At 41.7% G+C, this 27,314-nt stretch overlaps 1 protein-coding gene across 2 annotated transcripts; it reads right to left on the bottom strand.

Annotated features, from left to right (window-relative positions):
• Positions 1–27,297, bottom strand: PTCD2 (pentatricopeptide repeat domain 2). 2 transcript variants are annotated; one of them, XM_065874883.1, is made up of 10 exons: positions 27,183–27,297; positions 25,802–25,894; positions 22,060–22,189; positions 18,022–18,139; positions 15,261–15,339; positions 14,761–14,852; positions 12,168–12,281; positions 10,461–10,535; positions 3,756–3,869; positions 1–225 (listed from the first exon to the last, which is right to left on the bottom strand). In XM_065874883.1, the coding sequence occupies exons 1-10, from the start codon at positions 27,295–27,297 to the stop codon at positions 1–3; spliced, it is 1,155 nt and encodes a 384-aa protein (XP_065730955.1). The 2 variants fall into 2 exon arrangements, with proteins under 2 accessions (XP_065730955.1, XP_065730956.1); XM_065874884.1 differs by lacking the exons at positions 15,261–15,339; positions 18,022–18,139; positions 25,802–25,894; positions 27,183–27,297 and having other exon boundaries at positions 22,060–22,090.
• Between the last annotated feature and the right edge of the window lie 17 nt (positions 27,298–27,314).

The following is a 27,314-nucleotide window of genomic DNA, read 5'->3' as shown; positions in this document are numbered from 1 at the left end:
TTACTCAGCCCACAGGGACTGGCTGAGCGGCTGGAAGGTCCGACGGCTGACTGTCCTCTTGTTTAATAGCACCGTGTGGGATTTCCTGTCACTGGGGGTGTGGCAGAGCAGAGCATCCAAAGTGTAAGTGGTGACCTGGCCATTTATGTGCAGTTTCCCATACAGCTCATCAAATGTGGCCAGAAGAGTGGGCACATCCTTCACCTTTTCCCTCACTTTGACCAGCTGAAAAAAAAGCAAGAAGAGCAGATTGTTATATCTCTGCAAGATTTCTTCCTTGTTCTTTTTATCCTCCAAGAAGCAGAGATATAAATGCAAAAAAAAAAAAGAGTGCACCTAAAGTGGTAAAAACCAGGGTACTGGGGCACACAGAGGTGTAACTAACTATAAGGGATTCCATAAGCTATAAACAACATTCAAGATTAGTACTTAAAAATCACCCCTGGTATTCTATAAAAGGGGGGTTCAAGTGGCCCATACTATACGATGAAACATACCAGGGAAAGGAGGTCAAACAGCATGGAATCAAGTGTGTCCAATTTAACGATCAGAGCAGGAAGCAGCGTCAAATGATGTAGGGCTTTCTAGTTTCATGGTAAGTTTTTTGGAATTTATTCTAAAAGCCATCAGAAGGTCCAAAGTGGGACATGATCTGATTTAGATTTAAGAAGCTGAGTGGAGAACTGGAGGGTACAAGAATGTGGAGACTAACCTAGGGGCCCCCATCATAGGCCAGATGAGAGCAGGTGATGGTTTAGACTGGGAAAGGTATAGAAAAGATGGAGTAGATATATATGAAGTATATTTTGGAGATTAAACTGAAAGGATTTATTGTTGAAGGGGAGAGGAAAAGGGAGGCATCAAAGACATCTTCGCAATTTGGGCTTTAGTAACCTGGAGATGGGGGGTGTCATTAACTGAGATGGGGAAGATGGCAGGATGAGATTTGGAGAGGGAAAATCAAGAGTTCTGTTTTGGACAAGATTGAGATGTCTGTGAAACATCTAGGCAGACATGTCCAGAGGTTATTGGCTACACAATCATGAGGCATGGGGGCGAGGTCTAGACCAGAGGTATAAATATTAGCATCACAAGTGTACGAATGGTATTTAATTCTACAAAAATGAGTGAGCTCAAAATTAGAATGTGAATGTGAGTCTATCACACATACACAGGTTGTGTAATATAACACAAACCTGCACACCTTCTTTTCAAACAAGGGCTCCCCACTGAACCTTCAGGTAAAGTTTAAACACTTCTAACATTCTTATAAAGAATAGCTTGTTTAGTCCTCATGTTCAGGGTGAGATGCAGCAGCATATGGCTTTCCAAGGAAGCAAAGCAGGTGAGCCAAGCTGGAGGTAACCTTGCTCTCACTGCAGATACTACCTCAGTTCTTTTTTTTCTTTCTTTCTTTTTTTAACTACCTCAGTTCTCTTAAATCACTACAAAAATAACTATTACATGGTATCACTAGGACCATCCTACAATTGAAGCAGAAAACAGTTGGTACGACATTGTTTGTTAATTAAGTTTTAAAAAAGAAGTCAATAAGGAAACAGTTCACGTTGGAGTGGTTTCCGTCACGGTGCTGCAGAAAAGTCCACAGTTCTTTTCACCATTCCTCTAGGGGCACAACAGCACCTTCTCACCACACATTAAACATGTCCAGTAACTGGTGGCGTAAACACTAAATAGAGCATTTGTAAAATGCAGAGTTTTACAACATAAGACTCCACATGCAATCTTACAAAGATATTTAGAACTAGCTCAAAAGCTGCTGGGGTTTTAGGGATCAATTCACTTCTCAACAAGCAGTTCCCTGGGTAGCCTCACAGCAACCAGGGGATACACTGAACTAGAGGGTGAGCTTTCTAAGTAAATCAGCCTTATAGGCTTTGGGGGGTGGGAGAATCAGATAAAAACAGTATTTTTCAGTGTGAAGTTTGGATGCTTTGGTCGCATAATTCAGGCAACATATTGACGGGCCAGGTCTAAGGAAGGATTAACATCAGTGCTAGTGAGAAAGCAGAAGTTGTGTCAGTGCTGCGCAAACATGCACATGATCGTGTGCTTTCAAACCAGTTTACATTTTTAGTTCCCCTACTTTTCTGAACACACTCCCAAAAGGTTTAGGTCGGTCACAACCTACATAGAGCTAAGACCTCAAATAGAAAAAAGCTTTAAATTTAATCATAACCAGTTAGTTTCCCGACAAGCTCCCTTTACACAGCCTTCAGGTGGGAGTGAGGAATGGGACAGGGCTGGGAAGGCCACAGTGCGGCAGAGGCGGGGAGCTGCCACCTGCCCTCTGCTGCCAACCTGCCATCTCAGGTGCTAGCCGGAACCCAGCTGGGACCGTGCTACCAAAGGCCAGGGAAAAGGGAGAAAAGCTGGGGGAGGACGAACACAGGCCCCTTGGTTAGTCAAAATGACTATACCAGTATCATTACTAACAATATGATCACTGCCAATAATTTATGATTTCCTCACAGTCTTTTTTCCCCGTAGGTTATATATGACTAGCGATGTACAAATTACTAAATTTCGAATGACTTACAATAATTCCTCTTTATGTGCTTAAGCCATCAGTATGGCACAAGGTTCATTTGTTTCATTTTGCTTTCAATTTTTAGAAATTGCTTCTTTCTCTTCATTTTTATTTAACTTTATTTTATAATTTTGCAAAGCATTTATATGGTTCCATTAGTTGGTCTATTCAGGAGCTAAAACCACATTTCTAATTAGAAAAGCTTTAATGTGGTTTCATATCCGGCAGGTCTAGCACCTCTTCTTTCACAGAGTTTTCCCAGCTATTCTTGCTAGTTTGCTCTTTCTACTAAACCTTAACTACAGAAAAAAACCTAATGGTATTTTTATTGAAATGTTACATTATCACATTAACTTGGGCAGAACTGACTTTATGAGGTTGAGTCTTCCTATCTAAACACCCAGTAGGTCTTTCTTTTTAACATCTTTATTGCAGTATAATTGCTTTACAATGGTGTGTTAGTTTCTGCTGTTATAACCCCATATCCCCATATCTCCTCCCTCTTGCGCCTCCCTCCCACCCTCCCTATCCCACCCCTCTAGGCCAGTATGTCTTTTTACTTGTTTAGGTAGGGGAGATTTTCTTTTTGTTAAGATGAGAGATACTATAGCCTACTGTTTGCCTTTGGGGATGATCCACAGGTAAGGTGAGCAATAGTGATGATGTTCAAAAGAAGGTGACACAACTTTTGGGCTGATGCCCTGGGCCGGCTGGGGGTGGGGATGGGCTCCCAGGCTCTAGAGAGGTGCCTACAGTCACCACGGCTTCAGGAGGGAAGGCTGAGCGGAGAGAGAGAGGGACAAGGAGGCTGTTGGTGCCGCAGCGGTTCTCCTCAATTGCTTCTGTTTCCTCTGTGAAACAGGAAGCAAGGTCATCAACTGAGAGTGGGGAGTGGGGAGAAGGAATTGGATGCTTAAGGAGAAAGGAATAAGGAAAAGAAGGGGGCCGACACCCATGAAGACAGGGTGGGGAAGAGAACAACGTAAAAGGAACAAGTTTTCCTAGAATTTCAGAGGAAATTCTCTTGTGTTAGAGGAAAAAAGTCTGCACCCACACATAGAAACCTAGCCACAGGAACAACAGAGAGGTTGCCGGATTGGACAGTCTCTTTAAAGAGGTGGCCTACAGGATTAAGGTATCAAGCGGACGGTTTAAAGGGTGTTCTTGCACCTTTACAGGATTTCTGTGGAAGCCGCCTACTCACCACTTCTTCTGAGAACACATGTTTTTTCACAAATCTTGATAGATTTCCCTCTGTAGCATCCTTTAGTATGTCTATTAGGCTTTTCAACATGTTTGACTGGATATGGATCATAATCTGAAGAAAAAGAAGAAACAAGAAAAACAAGATTGAGCTAGTAATCAACACTGAGAAGTGTACCCCGTGAGGTAAGCCTACATTTATAGGCATCTACCCTGCTTTCATGCCATTTCCTAATTCATTTGCTTGCTCAAGTTCAAAGGTGCTTTGAATGAACGGCCACCAACCACAACTTGCTTTCCAACAGCTAATCAAAACACCACCACTTCAAAACTTGCTAAAAGGCAGAAATGGAGAGAACATGGATTTTGGAGTCTGACATACTTGGGTCAGAGTCTTGGCACTGGCAATTACAGCCAAGTGACTCTGGCCAGGTATTTAATCTCTTTCAGTATCTTTATTTGTGAAATGAGGAAAATACCTTTACATCTCACATTGTGAATTACTGTGAACATTAAATGAAATATCAGCACGCAGGAGGTCCTCAACAAACATTACTATTAGATTCTTCCCTACTTCCTCTAGATTCAGAGGATATGACAATCAGACAATCTCATAAGACTGGCTCTGGGTCAAAAGATACCTTTATCTTTTAATTTTTTTGGTTAGGAAATTGCAGGCATACAGATTGTTCAAGTATAAAGTGGAAGCCGGTTAAAGTCTTAATGAGGCACTCCTATTTATACTATAGCTATCAAAACTGGGTGCTTGTACTTGGCTTTCAAAATGATACCACTAACCACCTTCCATCAGATACAGTTAACATAAGGAAAAAAAAGAACACATTTCCCCCGCACCCCAATTACCAATGTTCACTAGTCTAATTTGAAAAATACAGCAAAGTTTAAAGAAAATGAGAATAACTCAGAATTCACCAACTAATGTTAACCATTGTTTACAAGCTCATGTATTATCTTCCAAATATATTAATCCCCCCCACCCCCCAATTTGATTCTGCTTTTTGGTCAATTATTATAAAGTGAACATTTTCTCATAGCATCAAGAAGTTTTAGGAAAAAATAAAACCTCATTTTTAATGATGAATGCATAGCAATCCATCATATAAATCAAATAAAGCCATACCATACTTTATTATATCAATAAATGTCATACATTTTAAAAAACTGTTACTTTCTTAGACTTGATTCCCAGAAGTGAAATTACAAAATCGAAGGGTGTAAACATTTTTAAGCCTCTTGATCTTTAGGAAAGATAGTTTTTCTGGGAGAGATATTCCTTTCTTATACCAAAGCAACTAAGTTCTCTTAATAGTCCATTTTATAACATTGTATGTTTGTTGAGCAGGTGATCGGGATGAGGGGTTATCTTTGGTCCTGAAGAACAGAATGAAATGGCCCAAGTAGCCTAACTCCAAAAGCCCTGATCTAAGTTGAGTTCTAGAGCACAGGCAAAACCGTTTGTAGGGAGAGAACATTCCGTGGGTCTCTCACAGTCAGGCAGAAGCACTGACTGTCTTTAGTCCCGACTGTATTTTCAAGGATGTTTGTACAGCCGGCAGCCTGGGAAGACAGACAGTGTCTCATCCAAAGCAGAGGGCAGGTATGCTTACTGTCCAATTTAAGAGATTGGGGTTCCCCAAGTTCACAGTTCCTCTCTTAAAATATAATCCCGTGTGTGCAAGAAGCATATAGACCTCTTCATGTCGCTCTGTGGGAACTGGGCTTGAGAAACTGCTTCAAAAATGCTAATCCGCTGGCTACAGCTATTGCTGTGAGTAATAAACTGTCCTTCTTCTCTCGGTGTCTTGTGTTCTCTACCAGCATCCACAAAACTGTGGCAGGTTAACTCGTTAGCTCAGAAGTGGGGTAAAATCTCCAAGTCTTAATAGTTCTTAACAGTTTTGTTAGTAAAAACCAATCCCAATTTGGTTGGCAGTGGTCTGTCCTATCAAGGGCAAGGAGAAGTCTACCTCGTTGATGCCACATCTGCAGTGCCTGGCACCGAGCAGACCCTCAACAATGAGAAATGAGAAAGGGAGTGTAGGTCCCCTAGCAATTTACAGGGATAAACCTCTTGGAGCTCATGCTAGAAACTATTAATAATGTGCTTCTGAAAGATTTCTACTTTTCTTCCTAATTTTTCCCAGTTTCTCTCCTGCCTCCAGCAACTAACCCTGATTCAGTGGGGATTTCAAGAGTAAGGTTCAATACCTGGAACTATACTGCTGAAGGTCAACATAGATGAGGCAGTTACTGATGAAAGGCAAAGAAAAAATTTAAAGCTAGGAGCTTGTCTCAAACTGAAGTCTCAGGGTACAATTAAGAAAGCTAAATCAGGGCACAGTGCATTGCTTCAATCTTACAGATTTCAAACAAAAGCCTAGGAAAATTGAATTAGCAAGGAGCAGGGGGACTTTTAGTTAAGAAAAACTAGTCAAAGAACACATACTTCCCACCCTTCTGATTTTCTGAGACCTCAAGAAATGTGTCACTGGACACCTTTGGCCAAAAAAGGGAACAGAGGCCCTGAACATGCAGACATCTCTGCATTTCTTTGCAAGTTTGCTATATCTGAAGTAGAATAGCACAGTGTAGTAGAGACTGCTAATTTTCTAACCAATATCCACATTTCCCTTCTTTGTTTTGATAACAGAGCTCCTAACTTTAACTGATGCTGTCATGTACGGAACTCAGAAACTGTATTTCTCAGGTCTGTCTGCAAATAGATGTGGTCATGGGATTAAGCTCTCGCCATTAACGTGTAAGTACAAGTTGTTGGGGGAGACGTTTGGGAAAGCATTCTTAAAAGGGACCAACTTCTTTGTCCTCCTGCATTCTCCTCCTTCTTGCTGGAATAGATGTAATGGATAGAAGTCACGTGCTTAGGACAGTGGTATGGAAATACAAGAGGCCAGGTCCCTGATGACACCACGGAATGCCATACCAGACCTAGACCGACCACCTCTTGTTTTCTACTTGGAAGAAAAAGAAATCCTCTAATTTGTATAGACTCTGGTATTTTTAGAGTCTGCATAGCTTCCAGCCAAATGCAATTCTTAAACATATAGGCGAGATGCTGCCACAGAGGGATTTATGAGAAATAATAAGTCCTGTCTCCTTTCCTACCGGTGTGGCCTAGAACTGCCCAGCATGAGCTAGAACTTTAGGGTGGCCTTAGTGAGTAGGAGAAACAAACATTAAAACATTTACCTGTGTTAACAAATAAATGATAAAAAAGCAGTGAAACTCACCACTTGTCAATTCCCCTGTAAGGTAATTCAATTCCAGAATGGGTCTAGATTTCTAGAGAAATGATTAGAATTCAATGAGATCATGTGCTCAACCAGTTGGGTGCGGAGCGAGCGTGAGCTGGGAAATGGGGAGCCAGGCCCTCTGGGTCGTATCAGCAGCAGGAGCAATTTCAATGAAAAGAAGATTAAGTCGAGGGGAAAATTAGGTGAGTTCACATTCCAACTGGCAGCAAGAAAAGATTTCAGTGTAAGGCATTAATTTTTAAAGTAGATCTGAAAAGAACTTCATTTATCTCTGCTGATACTGACTGAACAGACTCTATTCAGCCTATTTGTTAGGTTTCCATTTCTGAATAATTAACAAATTGCCCTTAAGAATTCTAAGCAGATGACTCAGCCTTGGAGAAGCTAGGGCCCGGAATTAAATTATTTTTTAAAAACCTGCTCTAATAACAGAGACCCAGAATCTGAAAGATTATTAAACCCGAGAATGGCAAACAGCTCTTTTCCACCATTCCCGAGGAAGGAAGAAGAAACAGGCTTGTATTGAAATAGGAGAAATTTAGATTGGAAATTTGCAAGAATTGCCTGAGTGAAAATTTTTAAACAATCTTTAAGTTTCTGGACAATGGATAATTCTGCGACCTGGTTCATGGAGGGGATGGTTCATATTCAAGATCAACTCAAGGACCCTTACAGAGCGCTTGCCAGAAACACGCCCATTCATTCGACCACGTTGATCGGCCGTCTCCCTGCCCCCCAACCCAGCTCCCCCAGGACGAGCTGTTCCTGCTGCCACGACTGAATAGCCGAGGAATCTGAATTCAAGGACACGGAGTATGTGCACTAACAGCAGGTCCGTTTTTTGATGTCCTGTGTTCCTTTCACCATTCCGGAGAAGCAGTTAGCTCCAGTCCTAGATAAAGGACGTGCAGTGCTAATCTCTGTAGGTCTGGAGTGGTGGGGAAACCCTAGGCTTTGTATGTAGTCAAACAGAGTTGATCGTGTTAAAACTTTGACTCTGCTATTTAATTAGCTGTGAGAACCTGGGTAGTTTACTTACCCTTTGAATCTTCATTTTCCACATGTCTAATATGGAGAAGTACTGTTCTGACAGTGTTGTATAAAATAAACCGACAAATGTAAGTATCTAGCGTGGCACCTTAACTAAAATAAACTGAAACCCTGCCGATCTCACTCTCTTCCATTTCTTATCAACCCTTATTGATCCCCCCATGCCCATTTCAACTCTAGGAAAAGCGACTAATGACCCACATAAAATTTCTCTCACACACTCTCCTGTGTTTCTTTCCCCCCGATGCTGTGAACCACCTGGAATCCTAGCAATTCTACTGCTATCCAATCATGAAATGAGTGCATCTGCAGGCCACTCTCTCAGAAGCAGATAAATATATTAATACTTGGAGAAGCTGAGCCGTCCACATCCAGTAGGAAGCTGAGAAGAAGAAAAAAATAACATATGCGTCTGCTGGAAGACCAGGATTCCTAGTCTGTTTGGCTTACTGGCTCAAATGACCTGGACTTTTGGACTCTGGACCTTCGCCACCTTGGCCTCCATCAGCTGAGAGCTTTTCAGGCTGACCTGCAGTTTCTGTTCAGGTGCCCAGTCTTGGGCCAGGGGCTGCCTGCGGGAGGCCACGGCACGTAGGGCTATCAGCTCTCTTGGGTTTCGATCCACTGGTGCGATTCCTTCCCTGTCTTTTTCTGTTGCTTCCTCTGCCTCACCATTAATGCCGTAAAAACTCATTTCTGGGACCTCTTACCTCCCTTTTTTGTGGCATTCATCAGTTTATAGCAGATCCATTACCAGGTTTTACAGATAAGTTCTTAACTGACACCTTTGACACTCATCCCCACTCCAGGCTCCTGCCCTTTGCCAACTACAACATCTCTTTTTGGGTATTTTTCTTACATTTAGTCTCTTCCCTTCCAAACCCACCTCTTTCCCTTTTTTCCCCCCAGGTTCTCTACTATCACTGTCTCCATCTTTCTGGTTCCCTAGGCTCATCTTTCCCTCCTGTGTAGGCATTTTGAAAAGTAAATATGAGGTCAAATATAAGGTATTCTTATCTCAGACTTCTTGGTGGAAATTGTTGCCCAGAATTTACCATAAAGGCTTATCTAGTCCTTCTCTTGAAAGTCATCTGGGCACTGGTCTGGGGGTGACGTTTGAGGATAATTATGGGCAGAACTGAAAACCACGGGAGCTTGCAGTTATGCCCAATTCCTGTTCATGGGTTCTAGGATTTGTTAGAAATAAATAATCCTTTATATTTAACAGATTTCATTTTAAACAAATACTACTGGTATTACCAAGCATCACTGAACACTGATTACATGCCAGGCACTAACTGTGTTGTGTTAACTAACTACTTTATATGCATTATTCTTTCAATTCTCCTAGTGAAAGAATGGAACTATTACTACTGCTACTTCAGATAAAAGGAAAATGGGGTGGTAGAGGTTAAGTAACTTTGCCTAAGGACTCAAAACTAGGAAGAGAACTAGCAAACTAACTAGTAAACTAGAACCCTCAGCAAAACGAATCTCCCAACAGAGAATGCCCTTTTACCTCCATGCCTCCAGTCCCACAGCCCTGTCCTCCTTCAGAACACTGCTCAACAATACTCTTCTCCCCAGTTCTCCTCCGTTAGCTCCTGCTGGCCAGCCCTTTGCTCCCCAGCCTGGAATACCGCACTGGCTATGACCCGCTATCCCAGTCCATGTCATGCTGGTGTTTACCCATTTCGGTTCATCTTGACCCCTTGATGTTTCAGGAGACTGTAAGTTCCTGGACGCTACGGGCTTTCTTTTCAACTCCCCACAACACACGTACTCAGCATACAAGCAGGGCCTAGCTGAGTGGGGGCTGTGATGTCGTTAATGACAGGAGAGTCTCTTAGTCTTTTCATTGCCCCAAGGAGGCGCAGACGACTCACTGCTCACTGAAAAGGTGGCAACAAAGTAAGAATGAAAATGGCTCGCATTTATTGAGCGCTTACCAGGTTAGATGCCACCTTATGCCGTAGGTGTACTGACTCCGTGAGTCAGGTACCATGGATAGGATGTAATCAGCATGCAGGTTCTTCCTAAGTCTCAGTGGAGAGACTGCAGAGTCCATCTCCCTTCTCTCTAAATTGACAGCCTTTCTGTAGTCATGTGTTACACCTGCAGCATTTAGCCACCTCTTATATCTGAGCATATCTGTGTTTCCCACCTATTTATACACTCCTGGAAGAACGTACTGACTCCTCTCATAGGGCTCCATTATAACTTTCACACAGTGATCAATAAATGAACATAATGGATGAAGACCTTGGGAGATCAAAAGTCATTTGTTGTACACAGACAAAAAAATCTAGACTTCATTTTATTACATTTCAAGCCTTACTTTAAACCATAAAGAAGTCACTTACATTTAAATTAGTGCAGATTATGCTTTCTGGCTTCATGATTTGAGAAAAGATGGATATAGCTTTTGCCAGCTCGTTCTAGAAGGAAGAAAAACAAGTCATACCCCCAAGGCATATAAACATTACTCTGCTATCATAAAGATCATTTAAGATGTCAGGATAGTCCTATTCATGGTGCCCCAAGGTTTTGAAGTACACAAAGAAAAAAAGTTTTTTGGTAATCAAAAATGGACATTCTATAAAGTGTTTCCTACAGTGGCATATTACTGAATGTTTTAACAACCTGCCTGAGTTCCACGTTCTAAGATGGGGGCATAAATTTGGCATTTCCCCTTCTCTCACTGGAATGAGCTTTCAAAAAAAAACAAGGTTGAGAAATAGAAATGCACACCCATCTTTGACATAATTAGAACATAGCAGAAACCTCAAACCACAGAAGAAATCTGCATTGCCAAAAACACTGGAGATGGAGCATACGCGAGTTCCAGACAAAGCAGTAAGAGGAGGACATTGCTGCATATCTCAGAAGGAGTGCACAAAGTAGTTCTCAAAGGTGAGGGCACAGCCTGAAGTACTAAATTCCTGTTTACAATGATGATAATAGAGTTTAGAACTAGTAATGAGGTCTTTGGATCCTTTTGGTGGCAGAGGTGAGACTAATCAAGAATTTACACAGATCAGCCATACTTGCAGGAAACAATATGTCACTTATAGCAGCATCAGAGAAGAGACTTTTCACTGAAAATCACCTACATGCCTACTCCCATTGGCCAGGAAGAAATAGAGCCAATGAATATTTGTAGACAAAACTCAGATATAAAGAAAATTCCTGCTAGCCTAGAACGTGGCAACACGGCGCTATTCTCTTCTGACATGAATCTTCTGCAAGTGGCTGGTCTAAGCATCTTTCAATGATGAATAACCAAAAAAGAACCAGCATGTAAACTATATAAAGACATTATGAGGAAAAAAGAAAAAAAGGATTACAGCAAGAAAAAAAAAAAAAAGAAAAGAAAAGAACTGGCTGATGAAGAACTCCCAAAGGAAAAATGTTTCCATGGATATAAGGGACAGAAAAGAGAAAAACTAACAAGATCAAGTCACTCAGAAGTGGAAAAAAAAAAAAATTCAGGCAGGCCTCAGATTTCTCCATAGCAACATTCCATACTAGAAGACAGAAAAACAATGCCAAAGAAAACCTCAAGTAAAGCAAATATCACCTCACAATTTTATATCTGGCCAAACTGTAGTTCAGGTTTTTAGAAAAAAAAAAGGGCAAATAATTTTAAATACCAAGAACTCAAGGAGTACTGTTCCCCTGAGGAATTTACTAGAACACACTTTGGAGAGCCTTAAATTAAAACCATTCCCTGAGCACGTTACTTGGTAAACGAATCACTTGAAATTTCCACTTTAATTATTTGAGAAATTTCTCTGAGTACAGCCTCCCTCATTGATTTTCCATAGGATCCTGGCCAGCCCCCCTGTAAACAGCAGTGCATGTTAGGCCCTCAACTGTAAATGAAAACATTCTTTGGAGGCAGAGGTATAGATGTAGGTTGCCATGGCACCAAAGGCATTGGTCTCTTTATGGGGACTTTTTCTTTATGACAGAGTCAGAGGAAAAAAGATAAAATAAAAGCAAGAACAAATGAAAGTAGTAAAGTCGTGCCTACTCCTAATTCACTTACGTGCACCCCAAAGCCTTACCTGGTTCAGAGCTAATGCCACTGCAAAACAGGATGCTCTCCTGCAGAGGATTTCTCCCTTGATGAGGGCTTCTTCTCTTAACGTGGTACAGATTGTAAAAGATTCAGGGCTATTCTGCGGGAAGACAGGATTGCTCAATAAATAAATGTCACAAACCTTTAGGTTAATAAGATGATTAATGGTGCCCAGTGTTTCAGATTTCCTTTTGGAAGAATTTCCTGGAGCCTATCTCAAGCCGCTTAAAAGATTAAGTTCCATATAGAGACTATGTGCAAATAGACTCAGTTATCTATATATTAGCAGCTCAAATCTTAAATGAACTTTATTTTTAGCTCTTTGTCGGTTTTCTGACTTGGGGCAGCTTTACCCACAAACATACAGGTCTCTTTTCATCCAGGCAGGCTGGTTTCAAGACATAGGTACCATAACATACACGTGTGAAGAGTCAGTGTGCTACTACCGTTTATTAAATGATAAGAGTAAAGCTTAGCAACACCACAGAACTTTTCCTTCGGGGGTTTCCCATCTGAAAATATCTGTGTTAAGTCAAATATTTGAAAACATACCTGAATGGAAATCATGAAAGAATCCCATAAAACCAGATACCTTAAAACAAAAACCAACAAAAAAAACCACACACACCAGGAAGATGAGTGATATACAAAGTAGCAGACAGCAGCGGTAAGACAGAATTCTCTTCCTTTATCTATGTTGTAGGTGGGTTAGGTTTACGAGAGCAGCATTAGTTCTGTATCAGTCTGTCATGGCGTGATTCGTTACTCAAATACTAAAGGAAAACCTGAATTTAATGAGAGGGGATGGTTCCCAGGATTGGCTTGGAATTTGTAACAGCTGACCAGTTCAATTTTTCAACTCCAGTCTCCACTGAGTGAAACAAGTTATTCTTGAACACAATATAGGGCAGCGGTCCCCACCCTTTTTGGCACCAGGGACAGGTTTCGTGGAAGACAGCTGTTCCACGGAGCTGGGGGTGGGGGTGGGGATGGGTCAGGCGGTAATGTGAGCAATGGGGAGCGGTGGGGAGCGGTGGGGAGCAGCAGGTGAAGCTTTGCTTGTTTGCCCACCGCTCACCTCCTGCTGTGCGGCCCGGTTCCTAACAGGCTGCGGACTGCCACCAGTCCGCAGCCTGGGGGTCAGGGACCCCTGATATATGGGAGAAAAGTCCTCTGGCCCTTTGTAAGTAGTAGAGTTAAATTCTCTCCACTTCAGTATATGCTCAGGGAGACATCTCTAAGAAGGTCAGGAAACTGTGTATCACAGTGCTGAAGAACCAATGCTCAAGTGTGTGTCATGTTGGCCTCTGTTCACAGAATCATAAAGTGGCAGGATTGGAAAGGATCATCTAGTAATCCAGCGGTCAGCAAACTACGACCCTGGGGCCAAAGCCAGCCTATGGCTAAAAATGGTTCTTAGATTTTTAAAGATTTGTAAAAACAAAGATGTGCCTAGGACCATAAGTGGCCCCCAAAGCCTAAAATATTAACTATCTGGCCTTTTATAGAAAAAGCTTGCTGGCTCCTGAATCCAAATGCTTCATTTCACAAATGAGGTAAGTGACCACTTCAAAGCCAGTTCATGTTAAAGTTGAGACTAGACTCCACATTTCTCAATTTCCAAGTTGGTTTCTTCCCCCTGTAACCCAACTGCCCCTCTTGTTTTGGAAAATTGGTATCACTAGGCTTTTCAGGGAAATTTTTCAATAGCCACGTTCTACCTTACTTAGTGTTCCTTCATTTTCAGTATAAAAAGGTTTTGTTAAGTTTCCAGTGTTAAAACGGCATGAACGTGTACAGTAATGCATGGAATCTTGGTCACTGTACTATTTCAGTTACCATTTATGCATTCAATAAGTAATAAAGAAACAGTCTATGTGCAAGAAACAATCCTGATAGAGTAATAAAACAGGGATTTATAAGTCATGCTCTCTATTCTCAAAGAACTCATTTTAATGTCACATACGTTTATTAAAGATCACTTGTGAACCAGGCACTGTTAGGTGCTGGCAAATAAAGATGCCTCAAGGAGTTTACCCTCTGGTGGGGAGGATGAAATGTGCATCCACTTAGTAGATCAGGCAGTGTTATAAGTGCCATGTCTGTGAATACAAATAGATCACAATCAAGGGATACTGAAGGACAGAGAGAACACTTCCAACTTAGGTGATCACAGAAGAATTCACAGATGAGGACAAAGTAGCCCTTGAGTTCACCAGTGAAGGATGCTAAGACTTCCATGGGAGAGGGCCACAGAGAAGACTGGTCTGGTGAGGTCCAGCAAGAGAAAGAGGCCTGTAAAGCAGAGTTTGAACCCAGCATGCTGTTTCTTGTTCTCATTATCTACACAAATGCCAGAAAAGATGGAAAGATGATAAAATTGCTTTTCCCATGATAAAACTGTCTGACATGGCTAACTTGGGTTTTCTAAAAATGAACATATTTAAAATGGAAATATCTGCACCAGATGGAAAACAGACTTCAGGGGAACTGAATTTTATTTGTAGAGAAAAAAAATAATAAATCCTCTATCAAACATTACCCAAAGTGCTCTAAAAATTTAGGGAAGACAGTCTTACCAGTTTGTAGCAAACTGCAAAAGCAAGGATGTAAGTATCTTTGTTGAACTTCACATCTTGGTTTTTCATCTCAATCAGTACTTCCAATGCACCTGTCAAAAGCCAGGAGTGGGCCGGCAGTGTTAAATGCATTCAAGTGAGTTCAGAGTCCTCTACTATTGATTCCCAGAGTTCAATCTGTTTAGCTCCATCTACTGAAAAGTACACTTCAGCACAATAAAAACTTTTGAAGTCATTTATCAATTAACTAAATTTCAAAATAAACTATCAGGTCATACAGGAAGAACTAGTATTTTAAAACCTATTATAACTGCAGCATAAGTAAAATCTGGGGTGTTTAAGTCATGATGTGATGCAATAATGTTTTCACACCTAAAGAATGGGGTCTCCATAATTCAGCCACTCATCAGGAATATAAAGACCATTTTTACATAGTCCATTGTTTTTCCTAATTTTACATAGTCCATTGTTTTTCAGCAAACATAAATTGTGATACTTACTTTTATATTTACCTTTGATAAACAACATATCCATCAAAATATTGAATGATGTGGAGTCTGAGAAGAAACCTCGTAAATGCTAATGAAGAAAAACAATATAGTTTGGTTAAAAGGTAAAACTATTAAGGGAGTACTTATACTACATCTTCTCTGTCTAGGACTGTCTACATATTTTATTCATTTAGCAAAAAAATTTAAATGGTGCCCACTCTTTTGGGGTCATGACTTTAGCAACGGGCACAGTGAACAAGAGGCAAAAGATACGGCAAGAGATCTCTAGGTTTCAGAAATCCAGTGAAGGACGTCTTTATGCAATGGGCTCTGCCAAGCTTAGAAGAAAAGAAGCAAGCCGGTTAGCCCTCCTGGGGGTTGTCTTGGAACCTGGGTGCAGAATATTAACACGAAGTGGCAGCTATAAGTATGCTTGAGGGCTAAGGTGGGAGAGGCTTACACAACTATGATCCTCTCTTGGCAAATGAATAATAGTTGATTATTCACTTTTTGAAATAACTCACTGCAACAGTGGTTCTCATCATTTTTAATGGGATGATAATGTGACACATGCTATTCAAATACACCATTAAATGTCTTGTGCAAGTCTGTTATTTTTTTTTGAGACCCTATTAGGCAGACCCTGTTCTAGGTGTTAAGAATAAAGAAATGATGAACAAGACAATGGCCCTGCCCTAAACTCTAGTAGGGCTTATAATCTAGGGGAGCTTAAATTCTGGCAGAGGAGACAATGAACAAGTGAATAAAACAAGCGGAAAAAATAAAAATATAATTTCAAGTATCAATAAGGGCTATGAAGAACAATGAAACGGGATAAAGGGAACAGAGAAGATGATGGAAGCTGGTCAGGGAAGGCTCTCTGAGAAGAGGAGGCCTCAATGAAGTGATGCAGATGTAGAGCACTGAGGCCACGGGCCTGGTTGTCTGAGAGAAAACCAGAAGGTCCAGAGTGGAGTAAGTGAGAGGGAGAGTGGCAGGACATGAAGTACCACAACGGGACCTTGAGGGCATGGTCAGGGGTCTGAGTTCTATGTGAAGTGGGATGGGAAGCCACCAGAGCAGCCCCGTCCACAGGGAGAGATTGCAAGCCTCAAGTGTGAGCCACGTATGTGACTCTAAATTTTCAAGTAGTTTCATTAAAAAAAGTAAAAAGAAAGATGTGAAATCAGTTTCAATAATATGTTACTTAACCCACGAAATCCAAAATTTCAACATGTAATCAATATAAAACATTATTAATAAGATACTTTACATTCTCCTTTTTGTGCCAGGTATTTAAAATCCATCATGTATTTTACACTACAGCCCATGTAAATCTGAACTAGCCGCAGTCCAAGGCCTCCAAGGGTACATGGGGGTAGTGGCTACCATACTGGCAGCACTTCAGGGTTCTGGGCAGGGGACACGACAAGGTAAGGTGGAAGCAGGATTAGGCTTTATGGCACTTGACTCTAATTCAGTTTATTCTACAACTCCAGGAAACATATACATACATGAATGCTTCATGCTCAGGTAGGTCAAAAAAACCCAAAAAACAAAAACCTTTACCCTCATTTTCTTTCTTTTTGTTTCTTTTTATCATTATACTCATGGCTATGATTTATTACAATGAAACGTTTGTTTTCTTTTAATTACAACATTAACATATGCTTATTACAAAATAGTCAAACAATACAAAAGTATATACAGTAAAAAGTGAGGATTTCCTCTAATTCTACCCCCTGAAGATAAGCAGTAGTTTAGTGTATATCCTTCTAGATTTTTAAAACATATATGCTATAATGTAAATATGTATGTATATTTCTTCTTTTAGGAAAAAATAGGTTCAAACTAATCCATACTGTTCTGAAACCACCTTTTCTCTGCTTACTAATATATTATGGTCATCTTTCTAATACCCAGGGTCCTTAATAGAGGGGCAAGGTGAAAGTTAACAGTTCCTCCAAGGATACAACACTTTATATGAAAAAAAGTAAGAGGCAAAAGGACAACTTACTTACGGAGATTCTTAAAAATATTAAAATGTCCCGGGGGCCAGCCCTGGCCCCCAAATTTAATAAATGTTTCTGACCATGGATGAATTTATAATGTCTCTGAGTCCCCGTTTCCTCATCTGTCAAATGGAAATAATAATAGTACCTACCTCGCCAGGGCTATTGTGGGAAACAAAGGAAATGAAACATGTATAATGCTTACGCATGATGCTGCGAACTTGGTAAATATTCAATGAATGATTACAAAACCAATCATTGTTACTTTTGCTTTTAGGAAAATAAAATCAGAATATGTGAAAAGCAGAAATTCTGAAAACAGAAAAGCACTTTACAACATAGCCTTCAACCAGAAGTAAAAATACGAAAACTGGAGAGAGGCACAGGTGAAGAATAGGAAAGGCAGTCTTAAAATGGCAGCCTGCCTCAAACTAGCCCCCACTAAAAGCTCCTCAAAAGAGAAGATGTCAGTCCCAGGTGGACACACATCCAAGGTAGGTAGATACCTTGTAATCTGTACTTACACCTCTTCCACACCTCTGTATAAAGAGACCTATGCCTCTTCGTAGGCAGTGACTCCAAGGAAACCTTAAAAATCCAGGGAAGAGCTCATTCCCTCAACCCAGCAGCTTTTCTCTGAAAATCGAACCCAGGAATAATGTGTATAGAAGAGCTGCCCTTCCTAACATCACTGAAAACACCCCATCCTCAGCGCAAGGAAGTCACCATGGCAGGGAAGGCAATCGGGAGACAGTAACCTGGTCTTTGATGAGCTCCACTGCAGATTCCTCGAGATCCAACTCGTAGCACAACCTCATGAAAAGTGGTCCAAACTTGTACTCCCCCAAAGTGATATTCCTGTTCTCTGCATGGTACCTGGTAAGCAAAATAATTCAATGAGCCAAACAGTGGGACCTGAGGAAAGACAGACCGTGGCATGCACTCTACTAGGTGCTGGGGACACAGCAAAGAATGAGGTCCTCTCATAGTATGGAGGGGAAAGTGCAGAATTAAAGATGACCAGAAGAATCCTGGCAAGCAGAAGTATACTAGGCACTTAAATAAACAAACAAGGTCGTTAGAGGCCCACATACTCTGAAATAAAAGAAAGTAAAAATGCAGATTGTAATCATCTCAATTTACCAACAACCTGCTAGGACTGAATGTGAGCATATGTCAGGGAATAGCAGGGGTCTTGTATCTGTAAGCCCAGCAGGATGGACTGTCTCCTTCCATGCTCCTGGAGAAGAGCAAGGAAAGGAGTGGGGTGATGCTGTGTCCCCCTCAAGTCTGGCTTTATCCTCATATGGGATGGCAAACGACCAATAGGGGCATTTTACAATTGAGACCAATTTCTCTGTTTTTCCTGGCTAAGGGAAAAGTATATGTGAATTACAATCACCTAGCCAAACAAATTAAATGCAGCTTTGAAATTTTAGTTTTAGAAAAAGGCTAGTTTCAAAGACAGTGATGTTTTATATGTATGTGGCTTGGGATTTCTACAAGCAGCCAGTCTGCCAGTTAGAACTGCAGAACTGAAAATCGCGCCCATAAATTTCCTTTCAATAACCAACTCTTCCTGCTTTAGACACCAAGAAGACAATCTGGTGACAAAACAAATACCTCATGATTGCATGTAAATCAGATTTTAGGAAGCTCTGATTTTAAAGAACAGAATATTCTTTTACCTTCTGCTAAAATCACTGAGGAAAGTCATAATAGCATATGGATAGTCTATTTTAAACATATATACTGCCAAAAAGAATGATGAGTGTACTTTTAAAGATACATTTCATAATCCAGTTATAAAAGTTACAAAAAATATTCATTGCTTCATTTACAACAGTTATGAATTAACTTATTATATCAAAATATCAAGTTGTATACCTTAAAGATATTCAATTTTTATTTGTTAATTATACCTCAATAAAGCTGGAGGAAAGAAGAAATAATTAAGTTATTAAAAGGCAAATATAGTGTTGTGATTAAGGATTTTTAGACTCTGATTCCAAAATGACAGTTCAAATCCCAGCTGTTTTACTAACTGTGTAACCATGAGCAAATTAATTAATGACTCTGTACCTCAGTTTCCTCATCTGTAAAATGGAGATAAGAAAAGAACTCAACTCAGAGAGTTTTTGTGAGGATCAAATGAGATGATATGCCTGGCACACAGTAAGCCTTAGACATATGCTCCCTCTTATACAATGTAAGGCATGCTGAGGAGAACATCTTTAAAAATCAAAGTATTTCAGTAAATAATCTCAAGAGAAATGTGTGCCAGATTAAAAACAAAAATGAAAAATTTCCTAACTTAAATGACACTCACACTAATAAAAGTGCTAGAAAGTCACAGAGATAGTTAATATCACCTCTTCTTGACAAGAAACATTCAAGTTAGAGGCTCTAAAACCCTTCTATAAACCAAACAACAGCATGTGGTCCAGACTATGAGGAGATTCAGTTGTTCCCCATTTTTGGCTCAATAAAGAGCTTATGTTCTGGCTCGTCGCTCTTTTTCCCCAACGGGGGGTCGCCTGTCTCAGGAAGAGAGAGAATAGGTTGGTTAGGCCGAGGATCGGCCACCCCCCACAGCTTGTCCAGCTGTCCACAAGTAGAGGGAAAGGACAGCAACCAGGCAGAAAGTATTAGCATCAATAAAAGGATTATGAGTCATACTTTGAATGTTTATGACAAAAATAAGAGTGGAAGGAGCATTTAGAATGTTATCCTGTTTTGTTACTCTTGTAAACATCTGATAGCTTTGGGTAGTAAAAAGAAAACTGAGAGTAAAATGAGTCAGAGGGTCTCAAATGATTCAACTGTATGAAACTGAAATAGCAGGTTTAGGTTTGCAGATATAGTGTGACTGTGAATTAGCATAATCCCTTTTGGAAAATAATCTGGCAGTCTGTATTGACAAGCTTTAAAAGGTGCATGCCCTCCGATCCCCAAAAGGAAATAAAGAATAAATTTTATGCATAGAGTTTGCTCATCATGGCATTATTTATCCTGGTGAAAAATTAGAAATAATTTAGATGTTCAACAATAGGGGCACAGTTAATTAAAATACCTAACCTATAATCAAACAGTGTATAGCCATTAAAATATGATTCCTAGAGTATTAACAGGCAAAAACATTTATGCTACAATGCTAATTAGAAAACAAGAAAATATCATTTTATATACACAGTAAATAACTACAACTATGTAAAATAAACCCCACCTAAACCTCAAAATCTTTGCATGAAAAAAAATCAATGAGAAAATATATCAGAATATTAACAGTGGTTTCTTGGATGTGGTAGACAGGCCCCAAAGTTGGCCGCCATCATTCCTCCCTGTATGTACATGTGGCTCCGTCCTTCCAGAGATGGAATCCTTTCCCGTCCCTGTGGATCGGGACTGGCCGCTAACTCGCCCTGACCAAGAGAATGGGACGGGAGTGAAGACGTGCCAATCCTCGGCAGCTCCACAAGGCCTGCAGCTTCCACGTGTGCTGTGCGCTAGTGCAGCTCAGGCTGGACTCGTGAGCAGTGAGATTCTACCAGCGGGGGGGGGAGCTGCATGCAGGGGCACTGAGGCTTCAGAAATGCAAGCGAAGCCTTCTGGGACCTCCCGGCTCAGCCTACCAAGCTGACTGCAGGTGTGCAGGTGACTTCAGCTGATAACAATAAGAACTACCCAGCTGAGACCAGCCTCAGTTCCTGACCAACAGAGTTATGAGAAATAATAATCAGTCATCATTTTAAGTCCTTAAGTTCTGGTGTGGTTTGTCATGCAGCAAGAGACAATCGAAACAGCAAACTGTGTGATGTATGCAGTATTTCTTCTTTCTACTTTTTCGTGTTTTTCAAAGTTTCAATGAAATTTGCGTAATTCTGTTTTTCTTTTCCTTTTTAAAAATAACATTAATTTTTTCACATTATAAAATTAATAATGTCCCTTATAGACAAGTTTGAGAAATCAGAAAAGTACACATTTAGACGAACAAAAAATGTAATGTTTCAAATGGTTAACTTACGGTATGTATTCTTCCAGTATTCCATACATGAATACCTCATATTTTTCTCTGTAAATGTACAGTATAAATGCAGCTTCATGTATAGAAATGTATCTTTAAAGAATGGTGAAAGGAAGCTGTTGATTTGGTACCCTCCTGCTCCCAAGTGACACCTTTGCTCGGTTTCCTAACAGCAGACTGTGATTACATATGAGTTCCTGCTGGCATGGGGAAGTCTGATAAGGGATCAGAGACAGTGAACGTAACAGGCATAAGCCTGTAGCGGGGAGGCTAGCTCGGAGTCCACCAAAGTGATCCAAGTGAGAGGCGTGAGGCCTGAGCTAAGACACTGGTAATGGGGACAGAGAGAGGAAGGCTAGGGATGAGAGACACCGCGGAGCAGACGCAGGAGGAGGGCAAATGAGATCGGGGGAAAGAATGACTGGTCAGTGTGACAGCAAACACAGCAAGAGGAAGAAATCTGTGTAAGTTGAATGTGAAGACCTTGGGAACATGTAAGTGGACTTGGTGAAGAGGCTGGTGATCTCCTGGGGCATGAATTATCTGTTTTGCTATCTTCGGCACCTGGCATGTAGTAGGAACCCAATAAGTGTCCGCTGAATGAATGAATGAATATAAATGGTGGAGCTCAGGGCAGGCATCTGGACAAGAGATTGGGAAGTCACCAGTTTAGAGGTGAGAGCTGAAATCTTGGAGGTAGATGAGATTGCTCAGGAAAAAGGAGAGAGTAGGAAAAGACGAAGGCTGGCAGGATTTTAAGGAAATGCCTCACCTGTAAATGACATTTTTAGCCAGCTCCACATCGTCCCAGGACTCACACAAATGAAGTAAGGTTCTCAACTCCTCTTTCAAGATGAGCTTATTCTGGGTCAGTTTCTCTTCCAAGTTTCTCAAATAGGTTTCTGGAAGAAAGCACAGTGTGGTGGCCATCACTTAGGCTGTCTCAGACCATCAGGAGGCTGACCTCAGGGAGAAGGGGAGGCTAGAACCTGGCACAATGCAAAGAGCCACTGAGGGTGGCTCACGGCCACGCAGCTCCCGTCACTGGCTGGTCTCGAGAGCAGAGTGTCAGACGTGGTGTATGAAGCAGCGGATCTGTCACAGGGCGCAGGTCCAGACCTCACTCCAGACTTCCCAACACAGAATCTCTGGGAGCAGGAGCACAGGAATGTGCATTTTTGGTTACCTGGGTGATGCTTATGCACTGTAAAGTTTGAGAACTAACGTCCCAGAGGCTTAGCCCAAAGAACTGTATCTACAGGTGACGCATGAGAAAAAAAAACTAACCAAGATATCCAAACCATCAGTTGGCAGGGCACCTAGCAGGAAAACTGAAAGGAAAATGTCGTCAACCCACAACGGATGGCTCACATGATTCAGGAATACTTCAAGTCTTTTTCACTTGATTCAATTTTACCACTTTTTCATTCCTCCTGGTCCCTCTCTACTCAGTTGTTAGAAAGCATGCCACAGTACTGCATACTGCACAGGGGGTAAAAGAGTCCTCCAAACAGCAGCAAACCCTCTTTTAGTAATAGAATCATTTCAAGGTGATCACGGTCTATGTCCCTTGTCTTGTATCTGACCAACTGTGGAGACAATCAGACACCAACAGGAAACACTGCTTCTTGGCATTAGGAAGGGACTGTATTTTTGGCAGAATGTAGGGTGAGATGCAAGGCAGCAACCAAGCAAACATCTGCTTTCCAGAAGACAGGGCTGTTCTCAGTATCAGAAGCTGCGAAAGTCTACAGGATTTGTTCCAAGGCCCAGAGCTCCGAAGGAATGCTGCTTAAAGGGGTGGCACAATATACATTAAAAACACAAGATTGGGAAGCTGAGGCAGACACTGCTCTTGATTTACAAGAAAAGAGGGTCCATTAGGTTTGAATTAATGCAACGGACCCTCCAATCTCTATTTGCAGAATCGTGTAATGGTTAAAGGTTTTAGAGTTGGGAAGACATGGGCTGAAATCTGGGCTCTGCCACTTGCATGCTATGGGGAGATCTGGGGAGGCCTGTCTCTGAGACAAGATTCATGTGTGAAGTGAGGGCCATGATACCTACCTCGTGGGGTCATCCTGAGATAATGTACGTAAAGCACTTAGCACAGGGCCCAGCATGTAGTAACTGCTAGGAGATCACAGACATATTGTTCTTATTTTCATTCCTCTGTCACGAGGAGTTATTCTATTAAATATTTCTAAACAATTTCCAAGCTAAAAGACTTTAATGGGACGTCTTTACATCTTGTACTTCTTAATACTTAATAAGTCCCAAATTTCAACAGATGTAATTTGTATTTTAAAACAAATCCATCAAAATTAAGTGCTTATCGTATATTATAGTCAGAGGTATCCTTCCTTGTGTGAGAGACACAAGGAAGGATAAGGTATGGTTCCTACCCTGAAAGAGCTTAGAGTCTATTTGAGAAGACAAGATATATCTATATAAAGCTACCTGAAAATAATGACAGATTAGGTGACATGTGACAGTATAAACATAACAGGAGAGAAGAGAGAAATCAGGGCAGCAGAAACAGACCAGGTCTGGTGGAAGTGGAGAGGTACCAGAGAGGAAGGAAGGGGCTGGATAGGGTTGGCAAAGCCGAGGGGGTAGGGAACTGTCGGTATGGGAATCAGCATGAGAAAAAGCACAGAACTGGGGGAAAAGGTGGTGAGGGGAGACTGTGACTAGATTAACAGGAAATCACACTGGTTCTAGAAAGGGTGAGATCCACTGTGGAAGAGCTAGGAAGCTGGAGGGAAGGGGCAAGTTTGTACATGATGTGGTATATAACAGAGTACCATTGGGGGTTCTTATAATGATGAAATGTGGACAGGATTTTATAAATACCTGACAGTGGAGTAGATTGGCACTCATTATATTAATTGCCTTTTAGAATACATGCATGACTGTCACAGCCTTAGAAAGACTATGACAACTGGAATAACAACTAGATAGTGACACGAAGCCCTAACTGCGAACTTCACAGAGCTCCAGAAGACCTGGGGTAAGAAGAAAAGACTGAAGTAAAATCTAGATTGAGTCTACTAAAGTGAAGATTAATCTATTTTCCGTCACTCTTATCTTCTTGTTCTGTAGGTGGTTTTGTACAACAGCATGATAGCGGACCAGTGAAGGAAGACTGCTTTCTGGAGAGATGAGAAGCAAGGAGTGTTCATTAGGTGTTCACAAACATCTGACAGTGAGAAGGAGGAAAGCTGGAAAAGTAAGTAGGACAAACAAAAGAGTTGTTATTAAAAAAGAGGAGAGGGCTTCCCTGGTGGCGCAGTGGTTGAGAGTCCGCCTGCCGATGCAGGGGACACGGGTTTGTGCCCCGGTCCAGGAAGATCCCACATGCCGTGGAGCGGCTGGGCCCATGAGCCATGGCCGCTCAGCCTGCGTGTCCAGGGCCTGTGCTCCGCAACGGGAGAGGCCACGACAGTGAGAGGCCCGCGTACCGCAAAAAAAAAAAAACAAAAAAAGAGGAGAGGCTTGCTGTGTTTATAAAGGAGTCTAAAGTACTGGGAAAAACTCAACGTGCAGGAGAAGTGGGAATGAATGCAACAAGATTTCTCAGATGCTGAAAGGGAATAGGACCTAGGGTGGTGGTGCCGTGTTTTTAGCTTTTTACAATAAAAATTTTCAAACATACCTAAAATGAGAGATGGGCACCTCCCACGTGCCCATCACCCAGCCTCAACAGTTATCAATGTTTTGCTGGTTTTTTAAAGAAACCTTTGTTTTAGTCTACTGATCCAGCACACAGTAGAAAATATGAAAATGCATCATCATACATTTTTTGTTTCATTTTATCTCATTTATCTATAGATATATATATGTATACTGGAGATGCAATGCAAATTGTATTTTTTACTGAGGGTGGCATCAAGAAGTCTGAAAGCCAGTCATGTGGAGCAGTTCTTCTCAGACTTTATTTTTTATTATTATTATTTTTTGCGGTACGTGGGCCTCTCACTGTTGTGGCCTCTCCCGTTGTGGAGCACAGGCTCCGGACGCGCAGGCTCAGCGGCCATGGCTCATGGGCCCAGCTGCTCCGCGGCATGTGGGATCTTCCCGGAACGGGGCACGAACCCGTGTCCCCTGCATCGGCAGGCGGACTCTCAACCACTGCGCCACCAGGGAAGCCCTCAGACTTTATTTTGCAGACAAATTGTCTGGGGCCCGAGATTTGGCATTTCTATCCACCTCTCACTTGCTGCTAATCCTTGAACCTCACTTTGAGTGGCACTGATCTAGAGGACTGGTTGCAGCACTAGTTTTAGTATTTCTCTGGGGTCCTGGGAGAAGGGACAAGAGAAGAGAGGTAGACTCTGCAATAACAGAGTGAGGTGAAAGGGGCATGCAAGGTCAGACTAAGAAACTAAGAATAAATCATCTCAGTTTCTTCTGTGAGATAAGGTCATTGAAGAAGAGACTGAACAGGGATAAAGACAGAGGGAAGTTTAACGACAGATCAGTGAAAGAAGTAATGAAATAGATTTGATTACCTTTGGTGCCAGGAAGATTACATGCAACAGCCACCTTCTTATGCTGAAAGTCCTTTAATTTCACAATATTATCTGTAAGTAGATATCTTTTAGCTAAAAATCGGAGAAGAGAAAGTAAAATCATTTTGACTGTTTTATACTTAGCAAATAACGTGTAGAGCTTGACTGTCTCTTTCTAATAACTGATCTTATCTTCAGTTAGTATAAATAACCCACCTAGACAGGTACAAATAGAATAGTCACCCTGGTGGGGAAAAAAATGTCCAAAGTACCAAAGAATGCAAATCCTCCACAAGACAAGTTTTGTCTGTGTGTGTGTGTGTGAAAGGAGCTAGTGATTAACTGGGTATGGGGATGGGTAGACAGGAATTTGGGATCTGAAAGACAGACAGCAAAACAGGTATATCTAGATTTGGTTTAAACAGGTAGAAGCATATAGGGTAGGGGAAAAAGCTATAGTGTGACCATTGGAATTTCCAGGACTGTCGACAGTTTGTGAAATGAGGCGTTATGGCCTCTCAGATTTGCACTCTTGGTATCCTCTAGATACATCAGGAATCACTGACCACAACTTAGCAGAAATGATCAGTTGAGGAAACATCATTTCTTTAGGATGCTCGGCTGTGCATGAACTGGAGCTTGGCCAAAGAACCATCCACTACAAGAGCTCTGTGTACTACAATAACAATGTAACAACAAAAATTGCTGATTTCTAGAGAGGCAGTCCAGAGAAGGGGTTACAGTAGGACTGCCTGTGTTCAAACCCTTCCTCTACCAGTTCCCTCTGACCTTGGGCAAATTACTTAGCTTTGCGGTTTCCTCCTCTGTAAGTGAAGAATAGTACCTCTCTCACTGGGTGATGTGAGGAGAAAAGGAATGAATGTATGTAAAATGTATTACAGGAAAGCCTGACACGAAGTGTTAAATATTATCACTCACCAGCATCTTCAAATTTAATCATTTTCAAAAAGATATTAAGGGATAATTTTACAAATAAAGAAACCTGCTCAGAGTCTTTCAGACTGTTCGCTACAGAGCTGGACTCCAAACTCATAGTCTTTGACCTCCCCTCCCAAACTCTGCAGGACAGTACACCCAAGGGGGAGGGGGTGTTCCCGGGGCGCAGCACAGCTCCATCCGAGAGAGTACTACAGTCCCCAGGTCAAGAGCCCAGCCCATCTGTCCTTTGATTCCCAGGCACACGGGCGTCCACGACATCAAGAGGCCACCACTGTACCCACGTGCAGAGGGCAAGTGCATGCTCGATTGCTCTAGGCCCCTGAGTGAGGCGCCGTTATTTCTCGAAAGAGATGCCCGCTGAGGTGTAAAGCTCCCTTCTGTCCCATCCCTCCCCTCCTTCACGGCCCGAGGCCTAGGATACCTCCGAGAGGGCAGCGGCTGCAGGTGGAGCCCAAGCCTCCCAACCCTGGATACACCAAACTCCGCAGCGCCTGCAGCGGTAAGACTTGTTTCGGGGGCTGAAAGGCGGCCGCCATACTGTCCCGGGCTGTAC

This window comes from Phocoena phocoena, chromosome 3 (assembly GCF_963924675.1).
Source record: "Phocoena phocoena chromosome 3, mPhoPho1.1, whole genome shotgun sequence".
Classification (NCBI taxonomy): Eukaryota; Metazoa; Chordata; class Mammalia; order Artiodactyla; family Phocoenidae; genus Phocoena; species Phocoena phocoena.
This window is presented reverse-complemented; position numbering and strand designations above follow the sequence as displayed.